Source organism: Hyperolius riggenbachi, chromosome 9 (assembly GCF_040937935.1).
Source record: "Hyperolius riggenbachi isolate aHypRig1 chromosome 9, aHypRig1.pri, whole genome shotgun sequence".
In the NCBI taxonomy this organism is placed as follows: Eukaryota; Metazoa; Chordata; class Amphibia; order Anura; family Hyperoliidae; genus Hyperolius; species Hyperolius riggenbachi.
In genome coordinates, this window is record NC_090654.1 from 82,343,621 (window position 1) to 82,363,117 (window position 19,497).

General features: G+C 45.0%; 1 protein-coding gene across 1 annotated transcript in view; it reads right to left on the reverse strand.

Moving 5' to 3' along the window:
- The window catches only part of ITPR1 (inositol 1,4,5-trisphosphate receptor type 1), a 366,152-nt gene that overhangs the window by 65,130 nt on the left and 281,525 nt on the right, over window positions 1–19,497 (reverse strand). Inside the window, 4 exon segments of the mRNA XM_068253115.1 lie at window positions 1,349–1,602; window positions 4,398–4,520; window positions 4,523–4,580; window positions 19,299–19,483. Of these exon segments, the coding sequence (XP_068109216.1) occupies window positions 1,349–1,602; window positions 4,398–4,520; window positions 4,523–4,580; window positions 19,299–19,483 (620 nt within the window).

Sequence of the window (19,497 nt, forward strand, 5' to 3'; positions counted from 1 at the left end):
ACATAAGCCCCAGGTCTCCTACATCTAATGCACCCCCTCCCCCGTTGTCTCTCCATGCTGCAGCATTTCACCCTGTGTCTTCTCTCCGGGGCGCCTGTGTCACGTGACCATCACTTGAGGTCCAGCATGCATGCTGCTGGGCCTCTAGTGTTGGCCACCTGTGTCATGTAACAAACACTAACAGCCACATTAGAGAAGACCCAGGGAACAGAGCTCCGGCATGTAGAGGAGACACCATGGACGGGAGGAGGCACCCCGGCGGCAGGCTTGCCACTTCATCCCTTTAAATACTGGCACATCTAAGTTATACAGGCTCTGGGGCTAGTCACACATAATGCCTAAACTGCATCTAACTAGCCACAAGGCATGTATAATTCATATGTGTTGGTATTTAAAGGGATGAGGTGACAACCCTGCCAGGCGGACAGGCGAGAGTTAGCTCTGCTGCCAACATTCTGCATCTGTCATCCTAAACGCTGCTACTGCCACTCTCCCGACAAGCCACTGATCAAGCCATGGTTTCTGTCTGGTATGGTCAGTAATTACGATTGATTTCGGCTGAAAATTGATAGGAAATCAATTGAGGCTAGGATGTCTAGCAGATTTAACCACTGATCAATCTGACGGATATTGACATGAAGTCGATAAGTATGGCCGCCATCAGGGACAAGAATTATACAGCTTACTTCATGTAGCACTGGCATTTTCTGCACCAATGCACAAACTCACAACAATATTATTTCTAATAGGATTCACCTGCACTCTGCCACACATCTCAGCTGTCATGTATTCACAAATTATGACCGCTATAACAACTCATAGTCAACCTTCTCAAAAATGCATAGAACTGCTGATCTAAACTATGTGCCTGCAAGGAATTGCTTGTGACTGCAGTCAGAAAAATCCGACGTATACCATGGTGGTGCCAGACTAACATCAGCAGATTGGTGTGGAAGAGCAGTCTACTTAGGCCCTTATTTGTCCAGCAGGGCCATTTCCCTGCACACCTTTGCATCTCTGCCCCGCTCCACAATAGTTCAATTTCCCAGGATGCTTTTCTGCATGACGAGGAGAAACACAACCTGCAGATTATCAATGTAGTGGGCCTAAAGTAGGGTTGCCATCTTAATTTAACCAAGCATCTTCATTATAAGACTTCACAATGCAACTTCTCCTTTATAGCGCCCCCCCCCCCCCCCCCCTCCCATAGTGTACACTATTGAAAATTTCCCCACTTTCACTGATCTGCAGAAGCTACCTGGAACGGTGATTAAATATTTAAAAAAAAAAAAAAAATTTGCCCACAAAGGGTCTCGTTTATCCAGGCCATGATATAAAGTTCTATTACCTGCAGATCCCGGTTGTGGTTCTCGCACAGCAGCTGCAGGAATCGCAGGATTGGCTGCATGATCGTGATCACTGCACTCATTTCCAGCTCATCCCGGCCTTTCTCCATGTTCACCAAACCGCCTTCACCAGCTGCAAAGTGGTCATCTGGGTCGGCCTCTCTGCGGAAAGAGTTAAACGCCTTCTTGGTGGCGACTGTGGCTTCCAACAGCTGCTCTTTGGTTTCTTCAGTGATCTGCATACCAGTCTCCCGTGCTGGAGGTAAAAGCCCAGTTAGTGTTAAAACATATATTACAAAAACAAGATAACATTTCTTGCACCCTCAGCTCTGCAATTCCTGAAGCGTCCCGGTAGGTTGGAAAAGTTTTAAGGTGCCCATACACTGGATCGATTTTCCGCTGATAGCAGATGTGATCGAATCTGCTGTGAAATCGATGTGCAAACTGACTTATCGATTTCGGATGGAAATCGGTCGATCTGTCCGCACGGAAAATGTCGCTCGATCGCTGGCGGGTCGGGAGTGCGTCGATAGTGGCATTCAAATGTTTCGACGACCAACGCTAGCGGCAATACATTACCTGTTGTGCCGGCACGTGTCCCCGCAGTCCCTTCTCAGCGCTAGGCTCCGCTGGCTTCACATACTTCCTGTCCGGGGAAGTTTAAACAGTAGAGCGCCCTCTACTGTTTAATCTTCCCCTCGACAGGAAGTAAAGTGAAGCTGGAGCCCAGAGTGGAGAAGAGACCGTGGAGACCGGGCGACTCGCGCCGGCCGGATCAGGTAATGTATGAGGGGGGGGGGGGGGGGTCGATTTGGTGGCAATTGACCAGTGTATGGCTGCCTTTATTCCTCTGCAGTGAGTGAAATTGCAGAGGACCAAACAGATTAGGACAGCTGCTTATTAAAGTAAACCTGAACTCTTGCATAGGACAGAAGGAAAACAGATGTACCTTGTATGTATTTAGAGAGTTTAGCCCGTCTAGTTCCCCCCTCATCGGTGACTAATCCCCACCATAAACTGAACTCAGCTATGTCAGCTCAGGAATCTCCTCCGTTAATTTGTAAACACAGGGTGTTAATATGTCTTCTTCCATGAAAGCAGGAAGTAGACACTGCAGATTTATTGCAGGATTTGTATCAGCTCTAACAAAGAAATGTTTTTCTTTAAAGGTTGTTATGCTTTTGCTTATCTTTTAGAGCAGAGAGGAAGTTCTGAGATCAGGTCCGCTTTAATACCTGATAGCTTGATTAATCAAGGCTGGTGCATGATACAATTTTCCCATCAGATTAATACATTTCCAACATATCCGATCTATAAAGAGATCGATTTTGAGATTGGTACTGCACAAGATCGATCCCTTTATTGATCGAAAGCAGATCGGATATGTTGGATGTTAGACAGGAAATCCCCAATCCGATAGCAAAATTGTATTGTGCGTAAGAGGCATCAGCTGTTGGGTTATCAATCCAAATCCGCTTAGCCTTTTGCAAAGTTCTTATCCAGGACATGTGACTTCACATTTCTACTGTTGATGGGCACAATCTATTACAAACTATTATAAAAATAGTTGTCCAATTGGATTTTCATCAAACCGAAATTTGGATTTTCTTGTTGGTTGTGATAGATAGGAAGCAAAGATTGGTTTGTTGATGGTGTAGTGAATGATTTCACTTCTGAACAGAATTTTCAGATCGCTCGAATGATTTTTCACTAGAAATTGAATTGTTAGTGGCCACGTTAAGAATGGCTTTCTCCACAAAATAGTGTTGTGCTCATTTAATTTCCCTTTTCTGATGTCTGCTGTGGAGGAAAGGTGGTGAACTTGCCAACTTCAAGTAAAGTTTTTAACCTTTCTATTAGAAAAGCAGTGCATTATTATTATTATGATGATCTTGTTGGTCACTAAAGCCTTGAACATGCTAGATAGTTCTCAGCCAGGGTGGCCGGTTGGAGCCCTCAAAGAATCTGTCTGCATATAGCAGCCTCAGGTTTCCTCTAAAGCAGGCATGTTTAAAGTCCAGCCCGAGGGACCAAATGCAGCCCCGCTGAGCCTTTTCTAGTTGCCCCAAAGGCTCTCTACAATTGTTAATTTCATGCAGCCCACAGGCCGTAGCTGTGGAGGCACATGCAGGGGCCACCTTGTGTTGCTGCTCTGCCTCCCCCTTTGCTCACCTGTAGGTAGCAGTAGCAGCCACTGATTAGCAGCAGCCACTATGCCAGAAGCAGTAAGTCACAGATTAGTAGCTGCCACTGTGCTACCTGCACACAGGATATGGGTTATTTCTCTCGGAAAATGTTTTGACAAATGTCACAGGCGCAGTGTACCTAACAGCAATCAGCAAAATTTGTTTTATTTAGTTTGGCTCCCTAGCTCAAAAACGGCGATATGGCCCATTGCCTAAAAAGTTTGGACATCCCTGCTCTAAAGCATCATAAAGAAATCCTACCGGTGGACTGTCTCGGCCGAGTAGGAGCCAACCCTATTGTTTTACTCCAAGAAGTCCTCTGTCAGCCCTCCTCCCTCTTCCACAGAAACGAAAACATTCCACTAGTCTGTATGCTAGCAACGCTTTTGTACAGAACTCACTCCTGAACTCTCACACGAGGTAAGGAGTCCAGATCCCTGTGGGCAACAGTAACTGTGCACAAATCCATATACTACTGACCAAAATATCCTGAAACTGCACCTGCTACCCACATGAGCTGATAAACTTTGGTAGGGGGTGTGCCAAAGCAGAGGAGAGAAGAGATTCTTCTTTTACCGCTGTACAAGTTGCTATGGTTACATCGACACTCCTTGTCTGGCCATAACAAATGTGTCCCAATGGGTCAGATTTTAGCTAAGGAAACTCTCTTTGTCTTTAGAAAGATCTTTTATACAGCAGACAGCAAAAATGGCCATTACTATGGGTAACGTTACTTTTATGGATGTTGCAGGAGACAAGTGCTTGACTTGGCAGATAGGCATTGCCAGGAAGCCAGGTCAGATGGCCTCCATCTGAAATGGTACTGCTCCCTTTTGGCTGGACAATTACCAGTGACCTTTCTCACCTCTCTTCCGGTGTGGAGTATCCCTTTCGGTCGGATCCTCATCTCGCTTCTTGTTGCCCAGATCACTGGTGTTGACGGTGACGGTGGCTTTAATTTCCTGCTGTGCAACTTTCATCCGATCAAGAAAACTTTAAAGAACTTTTCCGATTTCTTGTCCTCTGTCAGTCGACAGAAGAAGGAATGCTGCAGACAAAAGTAGTTTCCATAATTATTTCCATGCAGTGATGGATAAAGACTTGAGGTTATTGTCAATTACTGCTCTGCATTAGTAGTTGCATGGGCTGGCCTGTAATGGTTTGCGAGCTGCATCAATTCATTATAGCAATGTCTATCCATGCACAAATTATTACCAGATACAAGTCAACTGCCCAAACTCACTGAACCCACACAACAAGCCTTTCCTACTATTGCTCTTTGAGAGGTGTGTAGCTACTTTATAAAATACAATATACTGTTAAGCCTAGCCTGGGTTTTTACAGGTCAGAATATTTTCCAGAGATCCAGAAGTTGTACCAATGAACACATACTAACCTAAAACAATTACAGTCTTATTGCGGTGTTATTATGGCCTTCATTGTTAGGCTAATCAGCAGTGACCATTTCTGTATCAAAACTGCAAAGGTCTAATTGTTGAAAAAGTTTTCCATCAGCACTACGATTAAGAGAAATGCAATGTTGGATTTTGGCAATGTCAACTGCAATGCATGCATTATGAGGCAAAGTATACTCAGAGCACAATTGTTTAAAGAGAACCTGAGGGGTGGGTATTTGAAATATTAAGAGACCACAGAGGCATGTCCTGTGCATAATCGCATGCCTCTGTCTCGCTATTGCCACCTCTTAGTCGTCCCCCCCCCCCCCCCGGGTCTTCTGTGCCACCCTGTAAAAAGCGCCCGGCTAGCGACAGTCTCCTAGCCGGCAATAGCGAGACTCAGAGGCATGCGATTATGCACAGGACATGCCTCTGTGGTCTCTTAAGATTTCAAATACCCGCCTCGGGTTCTCTTTAAATCCATTGCAATTTTCAATTCACACTTCATCTGAGCCGAACGGTGGCTTACCCTGCCGCTCCACAAATTCGGTGGGGGTGGTGGTGGGGGCGGCTGGGGGGATTGGATGGGTGTTGTGTGCTATTCTGCCTCTGAGTTGTAGCAACTTGGTGGGAGAAAGGATTCTGGGTCCGGCCGGATTCCCGAATTACATGTGCGCAGGGTGTGGACTATAGCATTAAAGGACAACCAAGTTGAAAATAAACTAATTAAACAATTGTATCCATCTTCCTTCTCCTAGAAAGGACTTAAGATATTCCACAGTTTTATTATATATTTTAATCTACTTTTTAAGTTTTGTTTTTGCTCAATGACACATTCACTGAAGTATGCCAGAGCTAAAATCTATAAATTGACCCTTTTTATCTCTTTCCTGCTCTCCAAAGCAATTTTCTGCTAGGAAAGGGATTTATAGTAGTAATTTCTTATCAGTGAGGGTCACACTGTAGTCTGACCCAGTCCAGACTCAGATGGGAACTGCCAATTACATACCTGATGTTTAACTCTTGCAGGCAGAAAAAGAAAAAAAAAAGGAACCCGGCATTGTTATTGTGCTAAAGACTGTAAATACACATGTCTATCATCATGTCACCTCGGGTATCCTTTAAACTCCTGCCTCGCCAGGATAGGGAAGGGAAAGGGGGTGAACATTGGCGGGCCCCAGCAAAGTTTTGCTGGTGGAGGGCATGATTTGCAGTTACACCACTGCCTTCTAAGCTCCCCACACCAGACAGCATTCTGTAGAGATTCCACCATCTAACCAGACAGTAACAACATTTTCCTATTTTCCTCTGCTGGTTGCTCAGCACAGACAAACCACAACAGATCAGTGTATGGATTGCGGATGTTCTAGAACACCCTCATCTGGCTTTACGCGTAAACAAGTCATCACCTTGTAAATTGCTGCATAGGCAAGCGCTCTCTTTCAGCACACAGATTCCCTGAGCACACAACAGCTAAAATAAATATACCAGACGATCGAAAAAGCCTGCAGCAGGCATACAGCCTGCCAGACAGGGCCCTTGAGATTTTACTGTCTGTAAATGTGAGGTGGGAGGCACGAGGCACAGACTGCTGCACAGTGAATGGGGCACAGCGGAGCCCTTTATCTAGGAAGGGAGAATGGAGTCTCCAGGGGAAGAGGAGAAGCCATGGAAACTGCTCGTATTGCTCAGCAGAGCGCAGTGACGCACACAGCACAGCCTGGCACAGGGGAGAATGAGGCCAGCAACTCATTAAACCGCCTGCCTGCAGCCAACTGATATAAATAGACCTTATATAACCTCCTGGCTGCCGCCTGTGGAGCTAGCACACCTCTCCAGCTACAAAGTGCATGGCTGCAGGTACAGGGAGGGGGCTACACGAGACAACACAGTCCCAGCGTGGGGGGGAGTGATGGGCAGGATTACAGGAGCAAGAAACGTCTCATCTGCTCTTACTCCCTTATTTACCAGCTTTGTTATCAAACTACAAGCTGCAGAGAGCAAAGCAGAGCATTAGTGTTGCTTTAAAGAGCAGAGAGCCTAGTTTCAATCCTCACTATGCATGAAGTATGTCTGAACTGCACGATTCCTCCAGGACTTCCAAACCCCCAATCCAACAGCCATACAGACCGGAGAATGGTCATAACTAGCCATAGGAGGAGCCTCTAGTGCATACATGTCAAACTCAGACCCGTGGGACAAATCTAGCCCTCGGAGCCATCAGATTTGGCTCTCAGGTGGTTTCCCCCACTTTGCATTATGTTTGGCCCACTCTAGACCACCAGAGAAACTATATTGAGAGAAAGCCCTATGTCACAGGAGCCCTCAGTGGCTGACCGCACTTAGCCTTCTAAACGGTGCCAGCGCACAGATCGTGCGAACTCTGGTCGCAGTCAATGCGCAGGAACCGTTAAGAATTAGCCGCAGACAACTCAGAAGGGAGCCTGTGAGACACGGGTGATTACAACGTCACCTACTGGTTCAGAGTAAACTGCCACCACCGCGGTTACTATGGGACCGTGGGGCCCACTAACTGACTGACTAATCCTGCGAATAAAACGGTTAAACACACGATATTCTGTCTAGCCAACAACAAACAAACAGTAGCGTATCTTCAGAGACCCGGGATCATTTCTGTGTGTGCTGATAAGCAGGGTAGCGAAACAGTGAATGACTTGGGGAAGTCGTTTATTCACGCAATATAAATAATTAATATATACAGACAATTATGAAAATCAACAATTATGAAAACAGTAATAGCCAGTATGAAAAATAAAAGAAGGGAGAAAAATACTTAGTTCCTGGAAAGATGTCCTTATTGTGGGAAGAATCATAAAGTCCTTGGTTTCAAAGTCCAGAGTTCAGAGTTCAGACCAGGTGGATGCCAGCATATCCTCAAGCTGGCATCTGATGAGTGCAAGATGTTTCAGTGTGGAGGACCCTGAGTTTGGCTCCTCTCCCATTCTTATGCCCCTGATTCAGTAGGAGGAAGTGAGGGCGGGCCCACCCACCCCCTTAGAACATGAGATGAGTCCTGCCCTTGTCCTGGAGACCAGAAATCATGCCTTAACCATATATGGGCTCTATCTCACAGAACCGTACAGGTCAGGGCAGATTTACTAATATTTTCAGGTCTGCCTCGATGTACCCAGCAGTCTGATACCAAACATGAGGGGTGGGACCCCTGTGGTACCATTAGGGCACTGTTGAACTGCCTAACGGGCAGTCTTTACCTCAGAAGGTTCTGAAATGTTCTCAGAACCAACGCCAGGCAGGGCCCTACCTGCTCTGTTAGTTTGGAGGGTCTGCCAGCCTGGCAACACAGAAAATATGATACATATAGCAGTTTATGGAATATGAGAGACCCCTGGGATTTATACCAGGTCATTCCCAGGCAAAGGTTCTTTGAAGTTGGCAGCAGCAAGCCACATGTCGGCTCCCTGCTGGGAAAAGGAGTCGGAGTGTCTGAGTTTCCTCACTCTAAATTGGTTCTGTCATGGTGTTTGTCACCTTATACCTGATGGATGGGCCATCAGCACAGCTTGAAGCCAGGGACTCTCTGGGCCCAGGCTCATTAGCATATCAAAAGGGCCAACCAGCATTTGGAATGGTGCTCTCTTTGCTAAGAAAAGGACTTTAGCTGTCCCTACACACTCAACCCAGATTGTACCGTTTTGAAGCGCAATCGATGCAGGAATCGAGTGCGATCGTTCTTTTCTTCACGGGCGGTTCCAGGACGCGCCTGCGTCCCCGCAATCGTCCGTGACACCCTAGATCACCAGGGAAGCCATATGGGGAGTGGGACAGCACTAGACACCAGGGAATTGTAAAGGTGATGAAAGGGGCCACTAAACACCAGAAAACTGTATAGTGGAGGGAAGACCACTAAACATCAGGGAATTGTATAGATGAGGGAGGAAGGACCACTGAACAGGGAAATGTATAGGGGATGGGTGGGGGCTATTAGACACCAGGGATCCTCATAAGGGAAAGAGGTGGTCACTAGATATTGAGGTCGGCCCATGACTTGGGCTCAATATCAGCCCACTTTGTATTTGAGTTTGACATCCCTGCTCTAGTGGATGCAATATGGGGGCTGCCATCTTTACACATAGTTCACATGATGATCTGTGTTTACTTCTGGGGGCTGTTCTCTAACCTCCCCTTCCCCACTTTTCTTGCAGGCATCCATCGTCTACAGGGAGACCTGAAGGTGCAGCAGACAGAAGCTCTGGCAGTGGACTCTGGCACGTTTCCTCGTGTGGTGGCCGGGTGCACGCAACACTACCCCTTCAAACTTGCAGCTGCTTGTGTGCAATCCCCCTGAAGGTGAGCCATGTCTGCCACTCCAGTTACAAAACTACCTTAGGCGGAGGTTAGTTTTATATTTTGGTTAAAAAGGTGCTTAGTGCACTTTAAAGCACACCAGAACTGAGCGATTGAGACTGCCAAATGTATTTCCTTTTAAACAATACCAGCTGCCTGGTCAGCAATGCTGATGTCTTTGGCTGCAGTAGTGTCTAAGGCCTCTTTCACAGTGGGGCGTTGCGTTTGATGTGACGTTAAAGTCGCACAACGTGCCCCTAACGCAGCGCATGTAGGTTATGAAATTGGACGTTATTTTGCACTGCGTTGTGTCTCGGTGCGTTTTCGTAGCATACAGATGGAACGAAAACTGCGCGTTTTACGTTAAAAAAAAAACCGCACAGCATGCAGCACTTTCTAAATATTGCTACACGTTACAATGCAACGTGTGCACTGTGAATGTCGCACAGACTTTGTATTGCTGTGCGTTAGCCTGCGTTATAATTTTTTATAACGTGCGACTTTAACATCCCACTTTGACAGAGGCCTAAATCACACACCCAAAACAAGCATGCAGCTAATCCAGTCAGACATGATCTGCTGAATGGTCTGCCAGGCAATTTGGATTGTTTAAAAGGAAATAAATATGGCAGCCATCATATCCCTATCACTTCAGGCAGGCTTTAAAGAGAATCTGTATTGTTAAAATCGCACAAAAGTAAACATACCAGTGCGTTAGGGGACATCTCCTATTACCCTCTGTCACAATTTCGCCGCTGCTCGCCGCATTAAAAGTGGTTAAAAACAGTTTTTAAAAGTTTGTTTATAAACAAACAAAATGGCCACCAAAACAGGAAGTAGATTGATGTACAGTATGTCCACACATAGAAAATACATCCATACACAAGCAGGCTGTATACACCCTTCCTTTTGAATCTCAAGAGATCATTTGTGTGTTTCTTTCCCCCTGCAGCTCTCATCCACTGAAGTGTCAGGCTATTTCTTCCTGCAGAGTGCAGACAGCTGTGCCTGTATGTAATTCCTCAGTATGTGAAAGCCCAGCCAGCTCAGAGGAGGATTTATCCAGCTTGTAAAAGATAATAGAACAGAGAGAAGCTGCACTAATCTAAATATCACACAGGCAGTGTGCAGAGAGGGGCCTGGAAGGGGGAGTTCATAGCAGAACCACAACACTGAAGAACTTGGCAGCCTTCCAGACACAGGCCTGACAAGTCTGACAAGAGAGAGATAAGTTGATTTATTACAGAGATGGTCATAGTAGAACGTGCTGCAGTAAGCCAGAACACATTAGAATAGCTTTTGGAACTTGTAGGATGATAAAAAACAGGATGCAATTTTTGTTACGGAGTCTCTTTAAAGCTAAACTAATCATAAAAGCACACATGAAGTAAATCAAATCTTACAAGGTGACCATACACTCCTAGGGCTTTTTAGTGTCCCAATATACAGTGTGAATCCTCCACTTTGTCGGTCTCACCTCCGTGTGAGGGATCCACTCCCTGCCAGCAGCAGATAGACCTAGATTTTCCATCCTGTCAGATCAAATCGATTGATTTGATAGAATCGACTTCCGATCGATTTGATAGAATCGATCGCTGAAGTCAACCAGTGTATGGGCCCTTTTACTTCTGTTGCTAGCTTACATTTCTGGTCATGGAATGAGCTTATAAAGAGTATGAAAATGCAAATTAAGCTTCACACTATACAGGTCCTTCTCAAAAGTTCATTATTTTCTGTAATGTATAGATAAACATTAGACTTTCATATATTTTAGATTCATTACACACAACTGAAGTAGTTCAAGCCTTTTATTGTTTTAAGATTGATGATTTTGGCATACAGCTCATGAAAACCCAAATTTCCTATCTCAAACAATTTGCATATCATGAAAAGGTTCTCTAAACGAGCTATTAGCCTAATCATCTGAATCAACTAATTAACTCTAAACACCTGCAAAAGATTCCTGAGGCTTTTAAAAACTCCCAGCCTGGTTCATTACTCAAAACCGCAATCATGGATAAGACTGCCGACCTGACTGCTGTCCAGAAGGCCATCATTGACACCCTCAAGCAAGAGGGTAAGACACAGAAAGTAATTTCTGAACGAATAGGCTGTTCCTAGAGTGCTGTATCAAGGCTCCTCAGTGGGAAGTCTGTGGGAAGGAAAAAGTGTGGCAGAAAACGCTGCACAACGAGAAGAGGTGACTGGACCCTGAGGAAGATTGGGGAGAAGGACCGATTCCAGACCTTGGGGGACCTGCGGAAGCAGTGGACTGAGTCTGGAGTAGAAACATCCAGAGCCACCGTGTACAGGCGTGTGCAGGAAATGGGCTACAGGTGCCGCATTCCCCAGGTCAAGCCACTTTTGAACCAGAAACAGCGGCAGAAGCGCCTGACCTGGGCTACAGAGAAGCAGCACTGGACTGTTGCTCAGTGGTCCAAAGTACTTTTTTCGGACGAAAGCAACTTTTGCATGTCATTCGGAAATCAAGGTGCCAGAGTCTGGTGGAAGACTGGGGAGAGGGAAATGCCAAAATGCCTGAAGTCCAGTGTCAAGTACCCACAGTCAGTGATGGTCTGGGGTGCCATGTCAGCTGCTGGTGTTGGTCCACTGTGTTTTATCAAGGGCAGGGTCAATGCAGCTAGCTATCAGGAGATTGTGGAGCACTTCATGCTTCCATCTGCTGAAAAGCTTTATGGAGATGAAGATTTCATTTTTCAGCACGACCTGGCACCTGCTCACAGTGCCAAAACCACTGGTAAATGGTTTACTGACCATGGTATTACTGTGCTCAATTGGCCTGCCAACTCTCCTGACCTGAACCCCATAGAGAATCTGTGGGATATTATATATATTTCCTGGTACAAAATTTTCTCGGTCTGTGTTTGGATATTGTGAAGAGAAAGTTGAGAGACGCAAGACCCAACACTCTGGATGAGCTTAAGGCCGCTATCGAAGCATCCTGGGCCTCCATAAGACCTGAGCAGTGCCACAGGCTGATTGCCTCCATGCCACGCCGCATTGAAGCAGTCATTTCTGCAAAAGGATTCCCGACCAAGTATTGAGTACATAACTGAACATAATTATTTGAAGGTTGACTTTTTGATTTAAAAATACTTTTGTTGGTCGGATGAAATATGCTAATTTGAGATCGGAATTTGGGGTTTTCATGAGCTGTATGCTAAAATCATCAATATTAAAATAAAAAGCTTGAATTACTTCAGTTGTGTGTAATGAATTTAAAATATATGAAAGTCTAATGTTTATCAGTACATTACAGAACATAATGAACTTTATCACAGTATGCTAATTTTTTGAGAAGGATCTGTATAGGCTGAAATCAAACTTCCAGTGAACTGCCCAGCTGGGAGCCTACACTCCTATAGATGGAGGTTTTTATTTGCTTTTCACAGTCCTTCAAAGCTTCCTCGGTGGCAAGAAATGTGAACTGGCAGCATGAGTCGCTTGCTTCAGACTCTCAGATAGGATGGGTAGGAAACACATGAAAAGCGGTCTAACTGCTAGATTATATAACGCATGAAATATCTTAGCTTTTGCTCAGTGGTAGGCTTTTGGCAGAACTACATTTTCCAAAGCAAATTGCTCCCTAGGTAGGCCACACTCTTACACAGTTAAATTCTATAAGTAGGTGTTGTGTAATATTAGCAGTTGTGAGTACATAAAATGTAAACATGTAGAGGACCTGGAAGAGAGAACAGTTCAAATAATGGCCATGATCATTTGGGAAGAAATCAATGTCTGCTGGACCCCAGCAAAAGGCAACTGGTAGGCCTTCTCACTGGAGTCAGAGGTCCTGGATCAGGGAACAGCGACTTTTTTTTTTTTTTTTTTTAAACCTGTTAGTGAGCTTGTCTAATACAAATGGTCATTTTTAGGGCAGAATTTAAAAAATTGTTACAGCCATGACCTTCTATATTGCTGCATTATGCCACTTGCTTTTTGTTCCACCTGAATGTCTGACTGTAATGGTTGCTAGTGATGGGTAAAAAAAAAAAAAAGTTTCTCAGGTAATTTACTGATCAACAGGAAGTGGCATTACCATGGGCAGAATCAGAACTTTGCACAGAGCTCAAATCTAACTGACCTGTATCAATCATTAACCTTCCAATTCTGAGTAGCCCCAAGCAAAGTTCCTGTTCAGCCCAGGGGAGCAACCACTCAACTGCAGAGCAAGAGATGCTGTCTTTTCAAATTTCACATCACATCAGCTTTGGGGACATTAGCTCTTGAGCTCCTTTGGGGCAAGAAAAGATGTATTTCGTCTACAGCGCTACAGAATGTATTCTCTATAAAGGATTTGTACAAAATTTAACACAAATGCTAGATCATTAATCACAGTTTTAAATAGTAGGAAAATGCACAATAAAGGTGTGTGTTGCCCATAGCAAGCAGATTCTGGCACTTCTCTCCTCAGCGGCAATGAAATAGAAGCTGCGACACACCCTCTACAGAGCGCAGATCTCTGCAGACAGGATGGGCTCCCAGCACAGGAAATGTCCCCACTCATGTCTATACATGAGAGAAACAATTGAGGAGATTCTGATATGTTCAGATGCTCTTTCAGGTAATGTCTTGTTGAAAGTTTAAGTTTTGTGTCTTGCCACTGTTTGATTTTACACACCTGCAGCCATGGAAGTGATTGGAATGCCTGAATTCAATTATTTGGAGGAGTGTCCCAATACATGTGGCTATATACTGTCGAAAAAGGAAAAGGACACCACAGACACCTTGGAAAAAGGTGCCACCATAGGCTCCTATTATAAAAGCCATGATTTGCGGCAATGGGAGGAAATTTGTATAGTGGGCACCCACTATTATATCGGGTGCCTCCTTGTGCCCCAATTCTCTTTGCAGCAAGTCACGGCTCTGAGGCGGGAAGGAGGGGGGTGTTAAGGTTAAGGCACCACCGGGGGAAGGGGGGTGTTAGGGTTAGGCGCCACCGGAGGAGGATGGTTTAAGGTTAGAACTACACCAGTGGGGGGGGTTAAGAGTTAGGCATAGGTAGAGGGACTGTTCAGTGTTATGCATTGGTAGAGGGAGGGTTTCTGTGAGAGAGAGGTGTTAGTCGTAGTAAAATATCAGTAAAGATTAGATATTTTACTTTTGGAATTCAGTAATAGAATATTGCTAATTTTAAAGATATTCTACCAGTGGCAATACCAGCGCCCTTTTTTCCAGGCGTCTTTTTCGTATGTACGCATATGGGCAGCATGGTGGCGTAGTGGTTAGCGCTCTCGCCTTGCAGCGCTGGGTCCCCGGTTTCCTCCCACATCCCAAAATCATACAAATAAGTTAATTGGCTTCCCCTAAAATTGGCCCTAGACTACATTACATACACTACATGATACATACATAGACATGTGAAAATGGTAGGGATTAGGATTGTTAGCTCCTCTGAGGGACCGTTAGTGATAATATATATACACTGTACAGCGCTGCATAAGATGTCAGCGCTATATAAATACTAAATAATAATATGCTGTAGTGCATCTGGAAGTGAGCAATATCTGCTTTCATATTCTGCTTGCTTCAGGTATCCTTTTTACCATCTACTTTATATGAACACCAGTTTAAATGTCATGGTGACTTTTTGGTTTCAGCAATGCCCAAGTAGCATATGGAGCAAGCATGCAGACAGGAGTTATCACCCAGGGCCTCCGCCATCTGGGGTTACAGGAAGTAGGCCAGTAGTGAGTCCAGAGAAAGGGGCCAGGGGGATTGCCACTGGATTCTACTTCATGGGTATGATGACCATGCCAATACTTGATCTATAAACTGGTTCTAGGCAAGTGATTTGGGTGGCATTAGAGGCAGAGGATCAGCAGAACAGCCAGTCAAGAAATACAGATGGCTGACTCCATGATGCTCTATTCCATCCCCTTTAAAAACACAGGACTAGTAGGCCTTAAATGAACACATCCAGATTACATATGAATAACCAACTCCTCAGCAGGCTTCTGGTCCTCAACAGGCTCAAAGGATACCTTAGCCCAAAGAAAAAAAACTTAACACCTGGGGGAGCAGACATGTGTAGTGGGCTCTCCTCATGCCCACCGCTCTCCTCCAAAGCTGCTTCCTGGTTGGGAAGACTGCATGGTGACTCTACACGGTGATGCGCGTCCTTTATTGCGTGCCTGCGGCCGAAAGCTCTCTGCACACTACATAGTTGTGACATGGTGCACATGCACAGAGCACTCCCAACTGTGCGATCAAGGACACGCGTTGCCGTGCAGCGCCGGCGCAGTCTTCACTGACCCTTCAGACCAGGAAGTAGCTTTAGAGGGTCAGTACGCAGTAATGGGAGGCGCTGGAGGAGAACGGGGAGCAGTGGGCATGAGGAGGGCCCACTATACACTATAAAGGATACAAAGGTATACTTTAAAAAGAACCCAAGGTGGGATTTAATTATGCTAGTGGGGCACAGAGGCTGGTTGTGCACACTAACACCAGCCTCTGTTGCCCCATGGTGTGCCTCCAAGACCCCCCTGCGCGCCGCTATACCCCCCGCAGTGCTGGCGACATGCAGCGTGTCGCCAGCACGTTTACCTCCGCTTGTCTGTTAGCGCCGCTCCCCCGCCTCCTCCGTATTGGCACTACCCACCCGCGTCCCTTCCCTCCCGCTGATTCGGAGGGAAGGGACGCGGGCGAGTAGCGCCGATACGGAGGAGGCGGGGGAGCAGCGCTGACAGACAAGCAGAGGTAAACCTTGTGCTGGCGACACGCTGCGTGTCGCCAGCACTGCAGGGGGTATAGCAGCGCGCAGGGGGGTCTTGGAGGCACACCATGGGGCAACAGAGGCTGGTGTTAGTGTGCACAACCAGCCTCTGTGCCCCACTAGCATAATTAAATCCCACCTCGGGTTCTCTTTAAAGGGAACCAGAGACGAAGCACCCTCATGTAGTTTACTATATATCTATATATCTCTATATATATCTATATATATATCTCTATATATATATATATCTCTATATATATCTATATATATATCTCTATATATATATATCTCTATATATATATATATATATCTCTATATATCTCTATATATCTCTATATATCTCTATCTCTATCTCTATCTCTATATCTATATATCTCTATATCTATATATCTCTATCTCTATCTCTATATCTATATCTATATCTATATCTATATCTATATCTATATCTATATCTATATCTATATCTATATCTATATCTATATCTATATCTATATCTATATCTATATATATATATATATATATATATATATATATATATATATATATATATATATATATATATATCAATGGGAACATGACAGTAAACACCTACCCTGGTCTCTGTTTCATTCTTCTCGGCTAAATCTGCCTGTTAGCAGCCCTGATAAGAATCCCCGACTGAGCATCAAGTCTAGCTTTTCCCGGAATGATTATAGCTGAGTCAGTCTTCTGTGATGTCTTTTCAAGCACAAGTCTGCCCCCTTGTGGTTCTGCTTTGCTGCTATTAATCCTCGAAGCAGCAAAGCAGAGCCAGAAGGGGGCAGGCTTGGGCTTGAAAAGACAACAGAAGACTGACTCCGCTATAATCATGCCGGTGAAAGCTAGACCATGCTCAGTCGGGGATTCTTACTAGGGCTGATAACAGGCAGATTTAGCAGAGAAGAATAAAACAGAGCAGAGTAGGTGTTTAATTTAATTCAATTCAGTTCCTCTTTAAAGAGAACCAGAGACGAAGCACCCTCATGTATTTTACCATATATATCAATGGGAACATGACAGTAAACACCTACTCTGCTCGGTTTTATTCTTCTCTGCTAAATCTGCCTGTTATCAGCCCCAGTAAGAATCCCCGACTGAGCATTCAGTCTAGCTTTCACCGGCATGATTATAGCTGAGTCAGTCTTCTGTGGTGTCTTTTCAAGCCCAAGCCTGCCCCCTTCTGGCTCTGCTTTGCTGCTTCGAGGATTAATAGCAGCAAAGCAGAACCACAAGGGGGCAGACTTGGGCTTGAAAAGACATCACAGAAGACTGACTCAGCTATAATCATTCCGGGAAAAGCTAGACTTGATGCTTAGTCGGGGATTCTTACTAGGGCTGATAACAGGCAGATTTAGCAGAGAAGAATAAAACAGAGCAGAGTAGGTGTTTACTGTCATGTTCCCATTGATATATATGGTAAAATACATGAGGGTGCTTCGTCTCTGGTTCTCTTTAAAGAGGAACTGAATTGAATTAAATTAAACTGAAAGCTTTGAGAATATTGCACCCAAAGCATTATATATGTTAAAAAGCAACATTACTATTAAGCCAAACCTCACCCACTAGTCGCATTGCATCTTAAAAGAATGCAAAATGCAAATGCTCAAAAGATGATACACGTTCCTGCCAAATCCATCACCTTGGCAGAATGGGTAGGCTTCAGCTTGCACAAAGTTAAATCCATGTTTATACTTAAAGGGAACCTTAACTCAGAGGGATATGGATGTTTCCTTTTAAACAATACCAGTTGCCTGGCTACCCTGATCTCTTTGCCTTTAGTAGTGGCTGATTCACACACCTGAAACAACGAAGCAGCTAATCCAGTCTGACTTCAGTCAGAGCACCTGATCTGCATGCTTGTTGAGTGGCTGTGGCTAAAAGTTAGAGACACAGGATCAGCAAGAGTCAGGCAACTGGCACTATTTGAAAAGGAAAAATCCACATCCTTCTCAGTTTAGGTTCCCTTTAAACAGAAAAAAAGGAATTCATATTTCAAAGCTTCAATGACCTCCCTCACTCTCACCCCTCTTCCCTTATGGTGAGCACCACAACTTTTAGATCCCTTCCCTATGGTGGATAGTGACATCCACACCCTCTTCCCTTATGTTAACCTGACATTCACAACCCCTTCCCACACAATGAGCCAGAATCATAACAAGCGCAGCCACCAGAACTCCCCCCCCCAATAAAAAGTGTAACTACACTAGTGCTGGAAGGGCAGCCCCTGTATCTGGAGGATTTAAGATGAAAAGCCCTGGGCTCCACTAATGCTACAATGGGCTTCTGAGTAACAATCTACTCGAATTCAGAATTCTAATGAAGATTAATTACTGCACCTGTGACCACGGGATGGGGGTTAACTTACCCAGAAGTCCGTGGATCCTATGCGCATCATGGCTGTCATACACGACCTATGGGACGCGTTCCACTACGCACTACCACACGTCCACATTCTCCTCCCGCATCCCATAGGTCGCGTATGACAGCCATGACACGAATAGGAACCACAGACTTCTGGGTAAGTTAACCCCCCCAATCCTGCAGTCACAGGTGCAATTAGAATTCTGAATCAGAGTAGATTGCTACTCGGAAGCCCATCCCTGCATACAAACACTTACAGTGGTAACACAAGAGACCCTTACAGGACCACCATCACGGAAAAAGTAGGTAGTTAAAATCGGACAGAACCAACAGGTTTTGGGCTAGTCCATCTCCTTGTGGGGTTTTCTCTGGGTTTTCTTTTTTTCTACAGCCTTTCCTGAACAGCACTTACAAAGTCTAACTGACAAAATAGTGTGCAAGTGAGTAGGGAGGCTGGCTGGTATCTTACTATTTTGGAAGTTAAACTGCTGTTCAGGAAATGCTGTTGAATACAAAGAAAGCCCTGAGAATCCCCCATGAGGAGATGGACTGGCCCAAAACCTGTTGGTTCTGTCAGATTTTAACTGTCTACTTTTTTGGCGCTAGTGGTCCTACAAAGAGGACCCGAAGTGAGAGGTATATAGAGACAACCATATTTCCTTTTCAAACAATACCAGTTGCCTGGCAGTCCTGCTCATCTGTTTGGTATCATTAGTATCTGGATCACACACCTGAAACAAGCATGTGGCTAATCAAGTCAGAGCACCCGATCTGCATGCTTGTTCAGGGTCTATGGCTAAAAGTATAAGAGACAGAAAATCAGCAGGACTGCACAGTTTAAAGGAAAATTAATATGGCAAGCCTCCATATAGCTATGAGCTCAAGAATCCTCAACTGCATTGGAAGGGGAGAAGAAGCCTCTTCCTACCTGAATGGTTGTGTTGCCTCCTTCAAGCAATGCAATGGCCAGGAGGATGCTCTCATGGAACACACGGTCACTTGTAGCATTCATGATCAAGTCAATGACCAGATCTGAAGCCCCTTCTTTATCAAGATGGCACTGAACGTCAGATAAACTCATCTCTCCCCGACTCAGAGTTCCTGATCCAGAGCCTACCATTACAAGA